A 22,859-nucleotide genomic window follows, 5' to 3' on the forward strand; every position below is an offset into this window, starting at 1 on the left:
TTTTTATGATAAAAAACCAGATAAATACCATAAAGGAAAGGTTATCTTGTTACTGAATTTATTGCGTTATTACGAAACAGCTTGTTGCGCTATAACAAAATTAACAACCTGACTTATCTGTAAATGCAATATTCCTGTATATAATAATTATTATGGGCAAGTCATTATAAATCCCCAATATGACCGAGGATAGGGCGGGAAATTAAATGTCAAACCTTATCCCAGACAGAACACTGGCACTAGTATTACTCTGTCAGTTGATCTTGTTCTTCCAAGGTGGAACAAACAAATAATGTAGTAGAATCAAATGACAATGATGATCATTTTTAGCTTAAGTTATCAGAGTTAAGTTATAATGAACGGAAAACTAATATTTTGTGTCTTCACAATATATGTTTTAAAATCAGGTAAGTTTAATTTATCATTTACTCAAATGGTATCAAGCTGTATCTAATGAAATATTTCTATAAAATTTATAAAAAGTAAAATTATGTAGCTTTCATAATCTTATGGTCGATTCTCGAGAAGGTTATAACTTGGATTGTCTGATAATTAACAAACCTGGATACTATACATTGAATTTAACATAATAAAATGTTCTTTAAAAAAACATAAATGATTATACAATTACAATTAAAGTCGAATCAAATAATCATAGGAAGTCGCATTATATATTTGAAGGAAGTCGAATTTTATACTTGAAAGAAAGGATTAAAACGGATGACAATGGCTTCCTTTCGTGAATTTATCAAGTGTATCAAGTTAAATACAGCTTAATTATTTTGAAGACAAATATACATAACTATGTTATAACGATAGAAAAAAATATGTATCACTTAATACTTTAAAGTAATGCCTACATGAACAGGTATAGCAGTACTTGAATGAATGAATAACAAAATAAATAAAATGAATGAATAAATAATAAATAAATGCACCAAAAAGTAAGATGATAAGAAAGAGAAACAAAAAGAAAATGTTATAATCTCACTGTCAAGTCTTAAAGCTTTTTGTTTCTAAAATATACGTACTAACGTTCCTGAAAGTAATGGCATTATAATCTGACTAATGTTCAGATCTATTAGTCTTCTTATTTCTTCCATGTAGATCTGAGGACATGTATGACTAAATATGTGTTGCCTTCTCTGCAATTCCGATTTCTCGAGAAAGCTATCTTTAGCTATGCAGTAAAACCGATTGTTTCCAGAAAGGCATTTGAAGAAGTATCAAAATACCAGTCCGATGATGTTAACACATTATTGATGCTTTTCGAAAAATATTTGAAGTAACTTCTTGAAAATTAACTTGAAATGATGAGTCAATTTTAATAGGCAAAATTGTTTTGCAAGTTTACCTAACGACTCTATGGACTTATGGACAACTTCATGTTTGTTTTCTTCCAAATAATTTGAAAGTTTCTGTTACTGTAATTAAATATGTCTGTTGTAGGTAGCTTATTACGTAATAAAAAATTATTTAACATTGAAAATGTCGTCGGCATTTTTGGTATACTTAATAAGTTATCAATAGTTTTTGCAGGTTATAATTTTAATAACAACAATAATAATATCTTTATTTAAAGAAGGTTACATATTAAGAACATACAATAGCAATGCTATGTATCTTATTTCCAATGTGGCCTTCTGAAATAGAAATCAACAACAACAACAACAGATCATGCATATGAAGAAAAATGAATGTATAATATGTATCTTTTAGGATCAGACAACTCATATACTTCGACAGACACTCAACAATTTGTTTAAACATATTCGTATAAATTGCATCATTTGTTCGTTCATTCATATGAATATCAAGATATGTTTTGAATTTTTCTTTAAAACATTTAAGGTTATTAACCCTTGTTAACCCATATTGTTAAAAATGGCCGTTTTCACTGAAAAGCCTCCTGTTAAAAGTTCAAACTGCAATGAAACTATGACAAATGCTTCAATACTAATCAGACTTGGCACAAATGTTGATTGGACCATTGCCTTTGTAACGATATGCTCAGTCTTAAATTTCCTGTTACCATGGCATCGAAGGGACATCACAAAATTGCCAAAAGTCACTATATTGCCTCGATTTTTTCCATCAAAATTCGTTTTAAAGTGCTGCAACTTCTCAAGGAATTGAGATAGAGTCAAAGGCTTTTCAGCGTTGGTTACACGTTACACTATGATTGACCTGGGGTCATTTAATTTTAAGCTTCTCGCAAGTCCAAAATTTTCTTGGCGATGAGGGGGACTCCGTCCCTTTCAATCCCCCAAACAGAAAGGGGCACATCCCCGTTCTGGCAACCCCCTGATGAATCTTTTGGATGGGGGCGGCGCCGAAAAATGCTCACTTTTTTTAGCAACAATCTCAAACAAAATCGTGTGTTTGGGGCCAAAATAGGGCATTTTTTTCACTATTTAAGGCCTAAAAAGGAAGGGGTCAAAAGAGCGTTGTTTCGCGTATATATGAGGTAAAGGGTTAACATTTCGTATATTTAAAGGTATACTGTTCAAAATGTCCATGCCGTTATAACAAAATGTGTCTTTAATATAATTTGTTTTAGGTCTTGTCCATAACACAATATCTTTTCGTGACCTAGATCTAAAGTTATATATTTTGGTGTCGGATAAAGTCATCAGTTCTGTCATATTAGTCGGTGCCATGTTATTTAAAGTTTTAAAAACAAGAACCGCCGTGTGTTATTTACATATGTCAAGCAACGATAACAAGTAAAGAGCTTCGAATAGCTTCATTGACAGAAATCTTTGTGGTTGCTGTAAAATGAAAATTTAGCAATTCGTTTTTGTGATTACAAACATTATTTATGTCGTTTGTGTTTCTTTTACCCGATTTTATACAACAATAGTCAATAATGGACAATATATAAAAAACACCAGAAAATCTTTGCACCACCGGGATAGTGGCAAACTTCACTACCATTTATACTTGCCCTAAACACTTAAAATCATTTCATCCGATAGATTTGATGTTAATTATAAATAATTGACTTCATTTGAAGCTATTTTAATTTTTTTTAAAATTTGTCCGGGCGGAAATTCATGTATTCCGCCCGGAATTATGCTGTCCGGCCGGAATTTAGTTATATTCCGATTGGAAGTTTTTCCAACATTATTATTTATTCTAACGGGAATTTCAATTTTTCCAGCAACGCTTAAACTATAAAAATAACCATTCATACATTCTATAATGACTTTCTGACTTGTTTTGAAGAACTTATTCTCTAAAATAAAAAAAATCCCGTTTTGAAAGCAGGAAAAAATTCCGACTGGGTTTTTACAGAATAATTTTAATAAGTATAAAAGCGATAATAATTAAAGGCAAATGATAGTTTTCGATAGAAATTAACATAATTAAACACGCTGAATGACCAATAAGGTGCTTTGAAACAAATGAAAATCCGATTGGATTTATTTCCAATTATTTTTGTTGGAAAAAATTCCAACTGGAATTTTTTCCGATAAAAGTTCATCAAATGATTCATTTTCAAATTATTTCACAGTTATCCATTTGATTTCCATTTAATAAGAGATTACGAATTATTTATATCTATGATGATAAATAATAATAATAATAATAATAATAATAATAAAAATAATAATAATAATAATAATAATAATGAAAACAAGGAAGAAGAATAAAATTCCATGATGCGATTATAATTTATATAATCATTACTTTTATTCATTATCATTATTATAATGATTATTATCATTATTTTATTATTATTATTATTATTATTATTATCATTATTATTATTATTATATTATGATATTGATTATTTTTATTTTTAGTATTACAATTATTATAATTATGATTATTATGATTATAATTATAATTATTATTATTATTAATATTATTATTATTAATATTATTATAATTATTATTATTATATATATTAAACATATATTTTTCTATTATTTATTATTGTTATTATTATTATTATTATTATTATTAATGAATATATATTTTTTATTATTTATTATTGTTTTAATTATAATTTTTATTTATATTATTGTTATAATTATTATAACTTTGTTATGATTCTTATGATTATTATTATCATTTCATTATAATATTATTATTATTATTTTTTATTATTATTTTTTTATTATTATTATTATTTTTTATTATTATTATTATTATTATTATTATTATTATTATATCATTATTATTATCATTATAATTATTATTCTAATCATATATAATGATAATTATTATTCTTATTATTATTATTATTATTACTATTTATTATTATTATTATTATTATTATTATTATTATTATTATTATTATTATTATTATTATCATTATTATTATTATTATTATTATTATTATTATTATTATTATTATTATTATTATTATTATTATTATTTTTATTATTGTTGTTGTTGTTGTTGTTGTTGTTATTATTCCATTCTTATGAACAAATTGTTTTTATATTCTATCACTATCTAATATGTGGCTGCAAAAAATAAATTTATATTGATCAACAAATTATAAAATCATTATTATTATTATTTTATTTAACAATGTATTTCTATTCACTATCATAGAAAAACGGAGAGATATATATAGGAATGCATTCATTTATCGTAATGTATATACGCCGTATGTTTCTCTACAATAGGATTTATGTTTAATGAAGATACTTTTCTGAATAAATTAACACATAAAAATTAAAGATTATGAAAAACACCGATTTGCTTGTATTGTCCGAAAAATCCCTGCATTTCTGAGGTATTGCATAGAACAACGGACAAATATATTTCTAATCACGTTTATTTATCTTAAAGAATACATGTGTCCTTACAATATGGAATGTGTTTCAAAAAGACATCTTAACAAATAAAGTCAAACTTGATTATTGAAAATTATGAAATACACTGATTTGTCTGAATTTTCCGACTTTTCTAAAATTCATGTATGTTAGTATGGCTATTTCAGCAAGCAAACTGACAGAGTTGTTTCCGCAACAGAAACATAGTAACTAACGTCCTTTGTAAGATTTGAATATCAAGAAAAACACTGTTTTTCTTTATTAGCCGCGCGAGTGCCCCCCCCCCCCTCGTTATGAATGTATCTCTGGACAATATCACGCTTAAACGGACAAATATATTAATGTTGCCTTTAGTTGACTTTAAGTTTCCAGATGTCCCTACACTATGGTATATGTTAATAAATAATGGCACACTTGATAATAAAAAAATGAAATACACCGATTTTATATGCATTGTTCAACTTTCCTGAAATATGTAAGTATGTGTATTATAGCAGACAAACTGGCAGAGTTGTTTTAAGATGTATTTCAGTATCTTGACATATACATTCGTCTCTTCAATATATTGAATAACTTATGCCTTTGTAGATAACGTCCTGCGTAGAATAAAATATCATGAAAAGAGTTTTTATTTGCAGCGCGCGTTTATCCAATTATTTATGTAATTCTTGACACTAGCATGGATAAACGGACAGATGTATCTAATAATACATTCATTTATCTTAAAGTACATATGTTAAACAATCTGGTAACTATATGTTTCATAAAGACATCTTTACAAATAAAGCCAAACTTGATTATTGAAAATTATGAAATACACCGATTTGTCTGAATTGTCCGACTTTTCTAAAATTTATGTATGTTAGTGTGGCTATTTTAGCAGGCAAACGGACAAAGTTATTTCCGCAACAGAAACATAGTAACTAACGTCCTTTGTAAGAATTGAATATCAAGAAAAACACTGTTTTTATTAGCCGCGCGAGTGCCCCCTCCCCCTTCGTTATGAATGTATTTCTGGACAATATCCAGCTTAAACGGACAAATATAGTAGTGTTGCCTTTAGTTGACTTTAGGTTTCCAGATGTCCCTACAATATGATACTAGTATATGTTTCATGACGATATCTTAATAAATAATGGCACACTTGATAATAAAAAAATGAAATATACCGATTTTATATGCATTGTCTGACTTTCCTGAAATATGTAAGTATGTGTATTATTGCAAATAAACTGGCAGAGTTGTTTTAAGATGTATTTCAGTATCTTGACATATACATTCGTCTCTACAATATACTGAATAACTTATGCCTTTGTAAATAATGTTCTGCGTAAGAATAAAACATCATGAAAAGCGTTTTATTTGCAGTGCGCGTTTTTTCAATTATTAATGTAATTCTGGACACTAGCATGGATAAACGGACAGATATATCTAATAATACATTCATTTATCTTTAAGTACATATGTTAAACAATCTGGTATATGTTTCATAAAAAATATCTTAACAAATAAAGTCAAACTTGATTATTGCAATTATGAAAAATAAAAGATTTAATTTGATTTGTGCGACACACATGTAAATTATATCTATTATAACAAACAAACGGACAGAGCAATCTATAAAAGCATTTATTGATCTTGAAGTTTACATTCTCCCTGCAAAATAGTGAATATTTCACAGAAATAGTTTACGTTAAAAGTAATCTATGAAACTTGTGAAAAAAAAACAGTTTTCATACGCCGCGTATAAGTCATATATGTGTATAAACTAATACGGACAAATGAAGAAGAAATAGCTTTGATTGCATTGTATATGTATGTCTCTGCAATATGAGATAGTTCACGTTAAAAGTAATCTATGAAACTTGTGAAAAAAACAGTTTTCATACGCAGCGTATCAGTCATATATGTGTAGAAACTAATACGGACAAATGAAGAAGAAATAGCTTTGAATGCATTGTATATAATTATATTTCTCTGCAATATGAGATATCTTCAGAACTCTTGCTATGCCAAAACACAAGATCTCAGCGATACCGTTTTTGATCGGTAATTAGCAGACGAATTGTCAGCGACTTTAATGATTATTGATCTAAGATGCTTTCGAATAACCTTACGTATTGGTATATAGGAAAAAGTAATAATGTAGACATATATGTATGTGTGTAAGATAAATAATTATTGTATCATAAATAGTGTAAAAAAAACGCATTCCTATAAACCCGGTTATTTTGAAGATGATGGTGATTTTTATTTTTAAATGTATGTCATATTCATTGAAATAATTTGTTTCAATACATTTAGTCTAAAAAATACGTTTTTTTGTACATTTTTATATTCTATGTAAATGTCTTTTATGTACACTGGTCAAACTAAAATAAATAAACGTGATATTATTGTAACTGGGGACTTTAATCTAAATATCCTTCAACATTCAACATCACAAAAAATTACAAATCTTTGTCAACAATTTAGCATTACTCAACTTATCGACGAGTCTACACATTTTACTGAAACGTCATCATCTGTTATTGATCTTCTTTTTACAAATAGAAATGAGGCAATTGTTCTTTCTGGTGTTGGCGATCCATTTCTGTCAACACAGGAGCTTCGCTTCCATTGCCCAATATTTGCAATTTTCAAATTTCATAAACCCTTGCCAAAGAAGTATAAACGCCATATATGGAGATACAATGACGGTGACTATGATGGTTTCCGTCAAGAGTTATCGGTGTTTGATTGGAACTCGATAAAAAATGAAAATGTTGATGAATTTACTTCTAATTTGACAAATGTTATATTGAATTTAGGGAAAAAGTATATTCCTAACAAATGTGTTTCTATAAACGATCATGATAAACCCTGGATAACAAATGATATCAAACATAAAATTCGTCAAAGAAGAAGAGCCTATAGAAAAGCAAAACTTACTAACACTACTGTTCATTGGAATAAATTCCGTAGGTTAAGAAACCAAGTTGTTTCTTCTATAAAACAGGCAAAAGATCAATATATAGATTCTCTTTCAAACAAATTAAAGAATTCTGCTCTTTCATCTAAAGATTTGTGGAAAATATTACGAGGTTTTATTTCTGATAAAAAGTCTGTGGGAATTCCCCCTTTAAGTGATGATGTTTTAAATGAACTTGTCTATGATGACAGAAAAAAGTCAAATATTTTGAATACTTATTTTACAAGACAATCATTAATTACTGGCTCTGACAAAGAAGTCCCAATCTTATCATCTGCTTCAGCTAATCCTCAATCATTGGAGTCAATTACAATTTCCACCTCTGAAGTTGAAGATGCAATTAAATGTCTAAAAATTGGAAAAGCTTCAGGACATGATGGTGTTGATAACATACTTCTAAAGGAGTCCGTTGAACACGTAAAATAACCTCTTTGTGAATTATTTAATTCGAGTTTACAAAATTGTTATGTTCCATCACCTTGGAAAATTGGTAATGTATGTGCAGTTTATAAAAAAGGAGATCGTTCACTTGTGTCAAATTACAGGCCTGTATCCTTGTTATCAACAATAGAAATTGGCTCGTGCAATTCAATCCTAATAAATCTGAGTCAATGGTAATTTCTAAAAAGATGAATAAACCACACCATCCTCCATTGTCTATGTCTAATGTAAGCATCCCTGTGGTTGAATCTCACAAGCATCTGGGCTGTTTTCTTTCAGAAGATGCTTCCTGGCATGAACATATTTCTTACATCAAAAACAAGGCTTGGTCACGAATAAATGTTATGAGACGTCTTAAGTATTTGCTTGATCGTAGATCATTGGAGGTTATATATTTTGCTTTTATTCGACCAGTTTTAGAATATTCTGATGTAGTTTGGGACAACTGTTCAAACTATGAAAAGGAAGAACTCGAAAAGATACAGCATGATGCTGCAAGAATTGTAAGTGGATGCACTAAACTTGTTTCCATATCGGAGCTCTATCACGAAATATGCTGGGAAAGTCTTGCTGAGCGCCGTCGTAAACATAAATTAATTTTATTCTTTAAGATGATAAATGGGATTTCTCCTGAATATCTGTGTAATCTTGTTCCTAATACAGTAGGTGAAACAAGTCAGTATAATCTTCGTAACTCAACAAATCTCCAAATTATACCTACAAGAACTTCTCTATACGCTAATTCTTTTGTTCCTTCAACATTAAAAGAATGGAATGAGTTACCACTCAATGTAAGAAATGCAAACTCATTAAACAACTTTAAGTCTCTCCTAAATCAAGAAAGTAGCAAAAGCAATTCTTTATTCTATTACGGTGACAGGAAATATCATATACTTCACACGCGGCTCCGGAGAAATTGCAGCTCTCTCAATCAACATTTATTTTTAAAGAATATTGTTCAATCGCCCCTTTGTCAGTGTGGTGAAATTGAGTCAACCTACTACTATTTTTATGAATGTCAAAGATTTGATAACATAAGACGTATTCTGTTTAATACAGTATCAAATATTATAGCTCCTTCATTAGAGATCATCTTGTTCGGAACGGAATCCAAATCAATTGAAGCAAATGAGATTATATTTTCTGCAGTTCATAAATATATCAAACTAAGTAAGAGGTTCGAAACATGATTTATTGAAACATCTTGTACTCATTATCACAGTCATTTTTTTACCATTAAATTTGTATTCTCCAGAACCAGCCAAAGCAAGTCAGTTCTTAATGTGCTAGGATAACGTTATAATTACAACTAATTCCCCCAATTTATTATATATGTCTGAATATGTATGTATCCTTAAGGTTTTTTTTTCTCTAACATATGTATATCTAATATATGTATATGAATTCATACACATTGTCTCAGTAGATTGATGACATCACTTTGTTGTTAATTCAAAATAGAGTCGGAGAAGAACTATATAAGATTTAATATCTTTCGTTCTAATCCATTTCATCATTGTATATATTGAATGATTGTATATTATGTACTGTGTATGATTATGAATAAAATATGTTTAAACTAAACGTGATTTTGATGCAAAATAGAAAGAAGTACGTAATTTCTATGCATCGAATACTGAAAAACTTCGTTAATGACGTTTACGAATATCACATTATATTTAAAATAAAGAAAATATTAAAACTGATTTTTGACTGCAATAAAAATTGCACTGTTAATTATTCGATATCAACCAAAGACCAGAGCAATGGCGGAAATGTTTCTGTTGAGGTTGTTAAGATGTGCGTTTACCGCGGGACCGGCAATATAGTTGTAGGAAATATCAGTCTTTCTATTCGCCATCATTTTCTGGAAAATATTTTGAAAGCTTCAGACAACTTAATCTTAAGAACCTATGGGGAAAATAATTTGCATTTGTTACAGCAAGTTTATTTTCCCAAATATCCTTTATTTTATGTGTTTAAGTTCACCGGAAAAAGATATAAAATATCCTTAAAGCCACAATAAAATTTATTTACTGCCTCGTTGCTCTCATTTGCATTAAGACGGGAATCGCTGGACCGTCGATATGCTACCAATCAGATAATTTTGACCATTTTAGAGGTTATCCAATGAAATCAGGTGATCACGCGCTGCCTTTTGCGACTGGTCAATTAGTACATCTTGACCACGCCTATCAGTTGATAATAATTAGTGGTGTGTATGTATTTTAATTAGTTTAAGACATTAACATAATCAATGCAATCTTTGATTATTATTATGCAAAAATTTCAAGTATAATGGCTTTAAAATTATTAACGTCTATGAAAACGCGCAGATAAATATAGTCGTGCACGCAAAGTAATAAATGAAAAAATAAATAATAAATAAATATATATATATATATATATATATATATATATATATATATATATATATATATATATATATATATATATATATATATATATATATATTAATTTATTTATTTATTTATTTATTTATTTATGTTAATACGTACTAATAAACTTTAACCTATACTTATTTAATATTGTATTGTAAAATTTGGTTCGTAAGAATAGCTATTTGTTTTAATACACCTTGAACAGAATGACGTTCGAAGACATTGCGCTGGCACCCTTACTTCACGATATGCAGACGATATTTTACTTCTGCTTACTTTATACATATATTTAAACTGCCACTTATACATATTATAAATGCATTGCAAACCAATTTTCAAACTAATTTCATATCAAATTTCAAAACACACGATATTGTTTTCAATAAAGTTGTTGTCTATGAAAATACCTGGGACTTTAAATTTTCAAGAACTATTTTATTCATGTTAAGATACAATTTTCTCATGATATTTACTTTTTATCTTGTTCCTATTGCCATACATTTTGTTTTATCTGAATTTAAGGCCATATTATTGATTTTCCACTATTTTTCAATGTTATTTAAATGATATTATAGTTTTACTTCTACTTTTGATATATTTTCTCCGGACTCTTAAAGAGTAGAATCGTTTGCGTATAAATCATTTTTTATATTATAACCAATGAAAGCTAGGTCATATATGTATGTTAGAAATAATGTAGGTCCTAATATTGAACCTTGTGGAATACCGGAAATTATTGTCATTGTCTGATATTGAATATTACCTATCTTAACCAGTTGTATTCTGTTTGAAAGATATGACTTAAAAAACTTAACGGCAGTTTTAGAAAAAAGATAAAGCTTAAAGTTTATGCAAAAGTATTTCATGATCAATCAAATTAAAGGCTTTCTTAAAATCTAAGAATACAGACCCATTAACTTTTCCACTGTCAACATCTTTTAACTAAGTATCTACTAAACTAATTAGTGCAGTATTACAAAAATAATTATTACGAAATCCTAACAAAAATGATTTTTACGAAATCTTAATTTTTTATTATGAATTATGTTTTTGTTTTCAAAGAATGAGTGTAATTGTTTGGCAAAATGGCGCTCAAATATTTTGGATATAGCTGATAAAATTGATATCGGTCGATAGTTATTTGCTTCATTCTTATCCCCCGATTTAATCAAGAGCCCGGTTTGAGCCGGGTGATACTCCCCGAATAGGTTGTGGACACAGGAAAGTACACCTCTTGTAGTTTCAGAGTTATGTCCCTGGAAAAAGTTCAAAGTGCAATAATTCCAAAATAAGGCAAGGCAAGGCAGAGTAACTGTTCTTTCCACTGCACTTCTACTCAATGTGATCTATCAACCTACAAAGTTTCTTGATGATATCTCTTATGATTTCCGGGTTTTGTCCCGGACAACTTCAAAAAGTAAAAATAAACAAAGGGCAATAACTCCAGAATTAGGCAAGGCAGAGTTATGATTATTGTGCACTGCACATCTACCCATATATATATATATATATATACCTACAAAGTTTCATGTTGATATCTCTTATAGTTTTACAGCTATGTCCTGAACAAATTTTTCTAAAAAGGGGAGATAATTTAAAAATGAGGCTTAACAGAGTTTTGGTTCTTTTGCACAGCACCTCTACTTGATGAGATCTATCTACTTACAATATTTCATCTTAATATCTCTTATAGTTATAGAGTTATGTTCCGAACAAAGTTCAAAGTGTTAAAATTATCAAAGGGCAATAACTCCAAAATTAGGACAAAAAGAGTTATTGTTCTTATGCACTGCACATAAACCCATTGAGATCTATTCACCTTCACAGTTTCACGTTGATTTCTTTTATAGTTTTAGAGTTATGCTCTGGACATGATTTTTCTATAAGGGGAGATACTTCAAAAAAACCGGACAAAATAGAGTTATGGTTCTTTGACACCGCACACCCCTCAATGCCCCTCTACCACTGTATGAAGTTTCAACAAATTATCTCCAAGGGTTTTCAAGTTATGCTCCGGACAAGACAACAGGCAGTCAGACGGACGGACGGACTGAAAGACGGACGGACGAACGGACAGACGGACAAGGCGCCGACTATATGCTCCCCCGAAATTTTTCGGGGAGCATAATAAAGGTTTAACTCTAGCTCTTTTTAAATCATGCTGGAAAATGTTAGCTTTAATACTATTATTGATTCAATTATTGGTGTAATATAATTTCCACAATGTTTGATAATGTTTGGCCCAATTCAATCTAATCCTGTAGATGTTTTAATATTCAAATTTTAAATAATAAATTTTACATCAAACATTAAATTCATTATCTTTTAGCTTTTGGTCTAAAGTTTCTTTCATGTTTGAAATATTTGTATTTGAAAACTTTGGTTTAGGTATGACTTTCGACATATGGACAAAATACTTGTTTAATTCATTTATAATATTTACATTTCCGTTAATTATTCTTCACCTGTCACTAGTCTGTCTGGTATTGTAATACAACCTTTTTATTTAGATTTGAATCGTCCTTTAATTTTTCCCCTAAAAATGCCGGGTCTTTGTTATTTTTGATAGCATTGTTAAAGGAGTCTCTATTACCTGTTTTTACTATTGATGATATTTTATTTCATCGCGTTCATATATTAGATATTTTATCTCATAAGTAAACCATTCCGGTCGTTGTTCCCGTTCGATACGTTTTTCTTTTATTGGTGCATGTTTTTACAATATAGTATTGAAAAAGGAGTATAATAAGCTTAGAGATTCAATCGGATTAACTATGTGCTCGACTAATTCAAACTCAGGTAAAGCAAGGTCTACCTGAAAATCAATTTCATTAAATTTCTTAAAACATCTATATTGAATTGAATTATGTTTATTTATCAATTGGGTACATGATTTCGTTGATCTTGAAACACATATCGGATAACGATCACTTAATGCGGTATCAGAAACAAACGATTCGACAACATATCTGCTACTGTTTGTACAACCATGATCTATAACTTTTTGGGTACGTTTTGTTATCCTAGCAGGATCTGTGATAAGTTGTTTCAAATCATATTTCGTTATCAAATCACCCCGTTTTGTATTGTTATATTTTTTCTTTTTATTCATTGGATAAAAGTTTATATTGACATTTCTAGAATATGATATTCTATATTTAATATATTTATTATGCTAAGTTGTTTCTCATAATCGTCAGTCCAAGATTGAGGTACATTTAGTGGGCGATATATAAAATTTAAAAGAAAAGGCTTGCAATTTGGGTAAATAATTTCCAACCAAACATATTCTAATAAGTCCGTTTCTATATCGTAACGTCGCCGATATGGCACCTTGTCAGCAAAATATAATACAAATCCCCCGCCTTTGTGACAACTTTTGCGGTCCTTTCATTCGTATGTGAAATTGTTTATATTTAATTCATCGTCTGTTGTATTATCACCAAGAAATTTCTCAGTAAAGCCGAAAATATCACGTGAATTTGATTTGTTTTATAGATTGTATTTTATTTCGTCCAATTTAGGCATTAAGTGATTTACGTTAAAGTGTGCTGTATTTCAAACATAGAATTGCACAATTTATTATCTGGAAAGTTGTTTGACTTATGGAGCGTGGGATCAGAATATACTGTATTTATTGTATGGAACTGATTGTTCAAGAGAAACAATTTGATTATAAGATGCATTAGTGTCTATAAATTTTCGTTGTATAACTATCAAAACGATAATTTTTCGCGTATTTAAACATATGTGTAAAATATGAATTGTATAATGCAACATAAAATCGTAGCACACATTATAAACAAGAATAAAATAAGGAGTGTACATGCCTCCAATCATAATACAAGTTTTCCTGCAACCTTATAGGAACATATCGCAACCGACGTTTTCTTTTAATTGAAGTAATTGAAAAGTTCTTGTTTTTGACTGAGATATATCAATATATCTATTTCTTATTTGAGATATACCAGATATGTTAATGTAATATTTATAAGAGAAATCAATGTCAAACAAGATATGTTTGTAAAACATGTATGCCCCCTATGGGCAGCCAATTAGTCATTTGATCAGGTTATTATGCATGACTTCTGACCCTGAGAACAAACAATTAATAACGGTTATCTAGAATCTACTGGTCATGACAAGTCACAAGGTAATAATTATTGTGACCCCATAGGCTATGTGCATCAATTTAAGTTATTACAAATCTTACCAAATGCATAAATTTTATGAATCATGTAGGCCTCATTAATGACAGCCAAGTTGTTATATTACATAAGACCTTCAAATGTGTATACCAAAAGCATTTTTAGTTTAATATAAAAATATCAACCAAGGCAACTTGAGTTGTTGAGTTATTGGTCAGAAACCGTCATTAAGCACAAAATCAATATGACATTGACCCCTTGACCCCAAAATCAATAGGGGTCATCTACTGGTCATGACCAATCATCATACAAAGTTTGAAGTTCCTAGGCTTAAGCGTTCTTAAGTTATTGATCGGAAACCGTTTTTACTTACAAGGTCAATGTGACCTTGACCTTTGACCCCTTGACCCAAATCAATAGGGGTCATCTGCTGGTCATGTCAAATCACCATACCAAATTTGAAGTTCCTAGACCTAAGGGTTCTTTAGTTATTGATCAGAAGCGGTTTCTACTTCCAAGGTCAATGTGACCTTTACCTTTGACCCCTTGACCAAAAACTCAATAGGGGTCATTTGCTGGTCACGACCAATCATCATACAAAGTAAGAAGTTCCTAGGCCTAAGCGTTTTTAGTTAGTTGATCGGAAACCGTTGTGACCTTGACCTTTGACCCGTTGACCCCAAAATCAAAAAGGGTAATCTACTGATCATGACCAATCACCATATCAAGTTTAAAGTCGTTAGGCTTAAGGGTTCTTTTTTAGTTATTGATCAGAAACTGTTTTTACCTACAAGGTCAATTTGACCTTGACCTTTGACCCCGTAACCCCCAAAACAATAAGGGTCATCTACTTGACATAACCAATCACCATACTAAGTTTGAAGTTCCTAGGCCTAAGGGTTCTTTAGTTATTGATCGGAAACCGTTTATACCCAAGAGGTCAATGTGACCTTGACCTTTGCGTAGGAAGGTATTATAGGAATGGCCTTCGTCTGTCTGTCCGTCCTTCTGTCAGTCCGTCCGTAATTATTTCGTGTCCGCTCCAAAACTTTTAAACAGCTGATTTTCTTTTTATAAATAAATTGGCACAAGTGATCACCATAATGAGACTATCAGCAGAGTGCAATAATTGGGATGCCTACCCAAAAGTTAAGGTAAAAATTAAATGTCAAGTGTTTAAAAGTCTTCATTTCATATTAAATTTCATTATTTCGTGACCGCTCAATAATTTTCAAACATCTGAAAATGTTTTGAAATAACATGTCACAACTGATCACCATCATAAGACGACGTGCAGCGCGCAATAATAGGCTTGCTACCCAAAAGGTGAAGAACACACTTTAATGAATTAAAAAGTATACATTTCGTGTCCGCTCTATAACTTTTTAATTACTTAAGTTAAAAAAGTAACTTGACACAATTGATCACCATTATAAGAACATGTACATAGCGCAATAATTTTAATTGCCACCTCAAGGTCAAGGTCACACTTAAAGGTCAAATGTATAAAAGTCCGCATTTCGTGCCCCTTCATAACTTTTAAACGTCTGTTTTTTAAAAAACTTGGCACAAGTGAACACCATTATGAGACAATGTGCAGAGCGCAAAAATATGGTTGCTATCGCCTAGGTCAAGGTCACACTTACAGGTGAGGTGTTAAAAGGTATCCAGTTCGTGTCTGTTCCATTACTACTTTTAAACCGGTGAAAAGTGATTTTTTTAAATAACTTGGCACGAATGATCAAAATTATGAGGCGATGTGCAGATCGCAATAATTGAATTGCTACACCATAGGTCAAAGTCACACTTACAGGTAAAATGTAAGAAAGTCTACATTTCTTGTTTGTCCATAACATTTAAACTGCTGCAATGTTTACAAGAAAGCAGAAATAATCAACATTATGACACCATTGGCAGAGCACAAACATCAAGTCAAACCCCTAAAGGCAAGCGTCACACTCAAAGGTCCATTGTAAAAACATCTATTTTTCATGTCCGCTCTATAATTTGTTGACAAAGGTTTTATAATTACTTGCCACATATGATCACCACAATATGCAATATGACACAATCTGAAGAGCTCAACATCCAGGTTGGTACTACCTATGTCAAGTTTATATGTTCATCATATTTTTATTACTTTATGGAAGATTTTAAATAACATGGCGCAAATAATCAGTATCACGAGACTATGTGCTTATGGTATTTATTGCATAACATCAAGGTCGTGGCTGGTAAAAATTCGATAAGTACACATTAATGTTCATTGCGGAAGGGGATTTAGCTGTCCTTCAGACCGCCTTGTTTATATTTTTTCGTGTCTTGAATTATTTGAATCTACGTGGTTTTACTGCTTTGTTGTTATCATTGTGATTTTCAGTGTTTTTTGTTTGTTTTTTACATGCTATATTAGAGGCCTCCGTGGCCGATTGGGTTAGGTCATTGAATTAGTACCACTTGTTCCTCTCTGGGGCAATTCCGACCCCCGCCGTTTATGTGTGAAAGCTATCAAGCAAATTAACGGAAAGTTATTGGTTCTTTTCAAGCACTCGTTTTGTTCCAGAAAAAAGTAAAAGGTGTTTCACAAGGTTGTTTTTAACCTGTAAAGCTTGAAAGTTGTTAAAAGATATTATAAGCGCCGATGTGATTAAAATCCTAACAACCTTTAGTATAATTTGCAGAGATCTTATGAATCAAAATGCGCAGATATTGTCTCCTATGACTTTAATTGTATCTAATCCATTCAAAGGTAATGTTAAGCTTTTCTTTACAGTTTTTGCACAGCCGAAGTATGTTGAGGAAAATACGAACTTTCAATATTCTAGATGCAAACAGATATCAGACACTATCCTGTGCGAGGCGCTTAACATAAGCAAAGGTAAAATAAAAATGTATATATTTGTGTATATTTATCTAATATACATATTAATTTAAATAGTCCGTATTTGTTTTGCATGTTTTGACCTTGTGTATGCATTAATATTTTTATAAAGTAGAGAAATACAGAATCCCTAAAGAAAGCAAAACACGACAATATTGAAAATGTTGCAGGCTCGGTTTGATTGAGCCTGTTCATGGACGGTACTGGAAAGTGCAAGTTACCGTCCACGCCCCTAGCACCGGCTTAAGCAGAAGACCGATAATTTGTTTTATATGATATTAGTTGTTCTCATGCTTATCCAAGTGGTGCTAGTTTTGTTATTAAAACAATGCAAGTGATATGTTAAGAATAAGATTGAACAATATGTGTTTTTAGGATTTTGAAAAGTATATGATGAGGTATGCGTTTGTGTTTATGATATATAACATATATTATATATCTAAAATATGTGGTGAAGCTTGTACTATTAAACCACATTAGCTGAATTGATATCCCGAACAGTATGATACAATCTTTTTTATAATTGTTTTTAATGCAAACCAGTTTGATAACTTAAGATCGATAGTTTTTATCAGTTGCTCAACCTTCTTCAGCAAATAAATCTAAATTCACACTAAAGGAAAGCATATGAGATATTCTGCTGCCAAAGCAATGACCATGGGAAACAGTATTTAATCTCTATCACTTTTTTTCATAATATTAAGATATGTTTCAATATACGGTATTACTAGTAACACATTATAGTCATGATAAGTAAATAAAATGACACTTCTGTAAAATAGGGATTCGGCAAAAGCCAAGTCTATGGCCTCCAGGTCCATTCGCAATACCTATGTCAAAATACGGATGTCCAGAGTCAGAAAGTCATGGATGGACAAAGGGGGTTTTAGATAAGAAACAGAAATGGACAAAACAGAAGAAGAATAAGAAAAAAATACAGTTATGTGTTAAAGTGCGTGATGATACTGAACTAGACAAGGAAAGTTGGATTCCTGGAAACTATACCATTTTCAAAATTGGAGAGAAATGCCCGACAGGTTTTCATTTTTGTTTATTTGTTTAAATTAATATGATCAATTTTATAGATTACGACGTTTCAAACACATAATTGTGTGAAAATGGTTTTATATGGATGAAATATTAAATGAAATTGAAAACAAATCCTGCATTTGGAGAAAACACCGTTTTAATTTCACGCTTTCGTTCAAAAATACGGGTAGAAAATAACCTTTATTTGTATTGTTTCTGATAGAAAGCAGTCGTTTTGTAGGGATATAAAATAAACGATCTTAACGGCTATATACAATTTGCTGTTCAGCTTTTGTATAATGCGATGGAATCCCTTACACATTGAATAATTCTTCGTCAAACAAGTTACACACGCAAGTCATGTATATGGATGGTGTTCGTTCGTTGCAACCAAATAACAAAAATATAGTAGATTTGTTGTGTTTCAAATGTCAAATAAACTGTTTGAAGTTAGCCATGACACCTGGCAATCAAATATTTTAGTATACGTATATTCGGCGTAAAATTTTGTGCACCTGGTTGGTTGTACGTCCGTCTGTCCATCTGTTAACTTGTTTTGTGTCCGGTGTATATCTTTTGAACTGATGAAAAGAAAGTATTCGGCAGAAATCCTAACCATAATGAGACGAAGTGCCGAGCACAGGTTTGACCTGTCTGTTGTCAAGTTCATACTTAGACATTTTCAAGATTATGTGTCCGCTCTGTATCTTTTAAACAGATAGAAAGAAATTAAAACTGTTTGGCAGTTATTACTTATAATGAGACAGTGTAAAGAAAACTGGCTCGGGCCTCCTAGATCAAATTTGGCTCCGGCCCGGGGATAAATTGATTTATATACTTATATAGAAGTTTTCTTATCTAGTCTGTATTTTTGAAACAGTGGAAGAAAATTTAAACTATTTAGGAGAAAAGCTTACCATATTGAGACCATGTTCAGAGAACATGTTTGACCTTCCTCAGGTCAAGGTCAAACTTAAAAGTGATGAACATTACTTAACTTATGCAATTTCACTGAAAAACAATAAGATATAAATGATTCATTATATGTCATATTATAAGGCATTTTATCAGACATGAATAATGTCTGCAGTACCGGCAGTTGTTCATTAACAATGCTACCACTGTTTTGCCTTATTGTGGGCCGTCTGTCTCTAATTCAAAGATTGGTGTAGGTTTAATGACTGTTATAACGTTGCTGTATCTGTGTTGTCTTACCTTAAAAAAATAAACGTTCAGAGGAAGAAATACTAATATTTAAATTGCAAAAATATATATCTCATGACTACCAGTGCATTTTTGAATGGGTGAATTTTAAAAGCTTTAATCAAAGGGAGGAAATAATAACACATTTTCATAAGCCCAACAATTCTATATTTATGTCAAAGCTTACTTATTGTGCATGAAGCAATGCCTTGTTAACATCTACAGTAGGTATAAAAACCATGCTCCTGATGGTCAATATTGGTCCTGCCCCAAAGGTCACAAAGATAGGAGAACTTATTTTCATGTGAGCACTCTTATGTAAAGCTCCAATGTCCAGACCATAGTTATTTGGCATGCATCATTACATAGAAAGCACTAAAATAGTTCCAAAAATCATTTCACTGATGTTAAAAAAGGGCTGTGTTCAGTGTTTTAAGGGGGGTGTAGATCTCACTTTTTTTGGCTTTTTGAAAGTAGTTTTGTACAAATAATGGCCATAAGATGGATGTTTCTTTGAATATTGATTTTGTACGAGTATATGTAAAGGGAGGTAATAAGAAATAGAAGAAACATATTTGTAAGCAAAGTTTTTTTTTAATTTTTGACTCATTATTAGGCATAATTCTTTGTGCTTTTGAATTTATGGTTAAATATTATGTGTTTGTTTGTTTTTTCATCACTACAAAACAAACATAAGTGTTGTTTTCAGTCAGATTATAAAGTGAGTGTCAATTGCATGGAAGTAAATTGTGACCACTCTGAGCTTCAAATTTAGCCCTTTAATGACATGACTGGTACTAGACAGCGAAAGCTGTAGCCTAATAATACAAATATCTCTATTCATTTTACAAAATCATTGATTTTAGTTTGCATGTATCAATATGAATCTTAATATTGATAACTTAAATAAAACATGTACCGGAAATAGTAAAAACGGGTCTCCTTGAGCTTTTACAAAAAACATGATTTAATTTACTTTATATTTTAATAACTTACACAAAATTGCACTGAGGCTTATATTGCTATGCATGTGCGTTGCTGTTATACGTAATTTTTTGTAATAATTACACTTGTAAATCATTTCAGGTTTTAAAGATAGCCAAAAAACAACAACGTTCTTTGAATATCGGTACGGAATATTTCCAAACATCTCTGTTATCAAGACAGGTATATTTTTTTTACAAATTTAGCATATAATCCGCATGAATGCTCTACATAAATTTATAGTAACCGATACCGTTGAACTAGTGGTTAAGGCGTCCGCCTTCGGATCGGGAGGTCGAAGGTTCGAGCCCGACGGGTAGCGTTAATTCAAGGATGAATGTTTCTCTTGGGACTTGTTCCGAAATGGCTGCTTCGTGAGCCGCGAGGCAGTTAAAATGAATGGTGACCAATTTCTATCCGCCTGGTACCTGGCATAGTGGTAGGAGTTGGGAGGGACATGGTATGCAACCAAAGATGTCTTATAGGTCAGAAATGGCTGGCCCTTTCAGTAGGGGTGACACTATTATAAACAAGACCATTAACAGCACATCAGCTATATAATCCAGTACTTTGTTAATTATCATAAAATGATAACATGTTCGTGTTCAAAGAAAAGCTGTTTTGTGAAGTGAGCCGTATATTTCTATCAAAATGATTTTATTACAGCCAAATCAAAGCGGAAGAAACTGAGTATAGAGACGTGTGACAAACTCTATACGGGATCAGATGATATCGGAAGCAACGTTACGTTTGGAATGTTGAAAACAAATTTCAAATTGATAAAGGTAACGCTAGTAAACGGATACAGACACTTACTTTGGGTATAAGTGCTTATCGATTTATAAGGGACAGGCAATGTAAGAATAAAAAAATGATATCAGAAAAATAATACTATTAATAGTAAATTTGGAATTTTTCTGAAATTAAACGCTTGATACCAAAATTTAAATCGCTTAATCACTGATTTCTATAAATCAGTAGGCGCGGATAGATTTGTGTATTGTCCATATAAACAGGTGCGCGTGATGCCAATACCCCATATCTATAGATTTACGATAGATAATTATCCTGTTGTATCGAAATATAATTACATTATAAAGTATTGACCAGACAAATTAATTAAAAACAGGATGAGTAAGGAACAATTTTGCTTTGGTTCAAAATAAGTGACAATAACAAGGAACAAAGATCAACGGTCTACTTGAGCACAGGTCGCACCACTTCGGACCAGTGATGCCCGTTACTTCAAACAATGGAACGTTCATTGAAGTCTCATTTTAATGTAATTAAACACTATTTCACAGATTTGTTAAATACATATCTTATTTTTAACAAATTTTCACAATCAATAATTGCAATTAAATAAACAAAAGCATCAAACGAATTATGGGTTGTTAATGACTTAACGGCGATAATGATCCTTATGATTATAAAAATCCTACTTAAAAGTATTCTTAATAGTAAATAAAGTCTTGCAGTTTGATTCTGAATTTCAAATAAAAATGTGTAAATATAAGCAACTGTTTTTCAAAGTAAACTGTGCACAGGTCTGTGATCAGATGTAAACGTTGCTGCGTGATATTTATTTACATCTGTAACTTTACATTGTAATCGATTTGTATTTATAATAATGTTTCTTAATATTGTGTCATATAGTTTTGTTAATTGTAGTTGATAAATTATCATAACAAAGGTTAATATGCATAAAATATAATGTATATTATTGGATTAAGTTGAGATAATACGCTGAAAAAAGATACATGATCGGCGACGTACCCGATATACACATACAAAGGACAGCTTGCCTGGCGAAAACTAAATTCCAAACAAAATAATTTATCGTCAATTTGAATGAGTTTCTTTCTCATTAACTTAAAGTACACAAATTAGAGTGAACAATACGCTCGTAAATATAATGGTTTATCAGTCATTGCCTAAATCATATGATCAGGAATCATCGGCAAGCTTGTTCATCGGGCAATTGTTTATGAATGTTGAGGCGTATTC

General features: G+C 30.7%; 1 protein-coding gene across 1 annotated transcript in view; it reads left to right on the forward strand.

The window, feature by feature from the left end:
- Nucleotides 1-261: 261 nt before the first annotated feature.
- The window catches only part of LOC132742676 (uncharacterized), a 78,428-nt gene continuing 55,830 nt past the window's right edge, over nt 262-22,859 (forward strand). Inside the window, exons 1-5 of the mRNA XM_060731141.1 lie at nt 262-407; nt 17,529-17,633; nt 18,419-18,673; nt 20,955-21,035; nt 21,519-21,637. Coding sequence (XP_060587124.1) covers nt 356-407; nt 17,529-17,633; nt 18,419-18,673; nt 20,955-21,035; nt 21,519-21,637 — 612 coding nt within the window. The 5' untranslated portion in view covers nt 262-355. The remainder of the gene's footprint in view (nt 408-17,528; nt 17,634-18,418; nt 18,674-20,954; nt 21,036-21,518; nt 21,638-22,859) is intronic.

This window comes from Ruditapes philippinarum, unplaced genomic scaffold, assembly GCF_026571515.1.
Source record: "Ruditapes philippinarum isolate M1 unplaced genomic scaffold, ASM2657151v2 ctg866_1_1_1_1, whole genome shotgun sequence".
Lineage (NCBI taxonomy): Eukaryota > Metazoa > Mollusca > Bivalvia > Venerida > Veneridae > Ruditapes > Ruditapes philippinarum.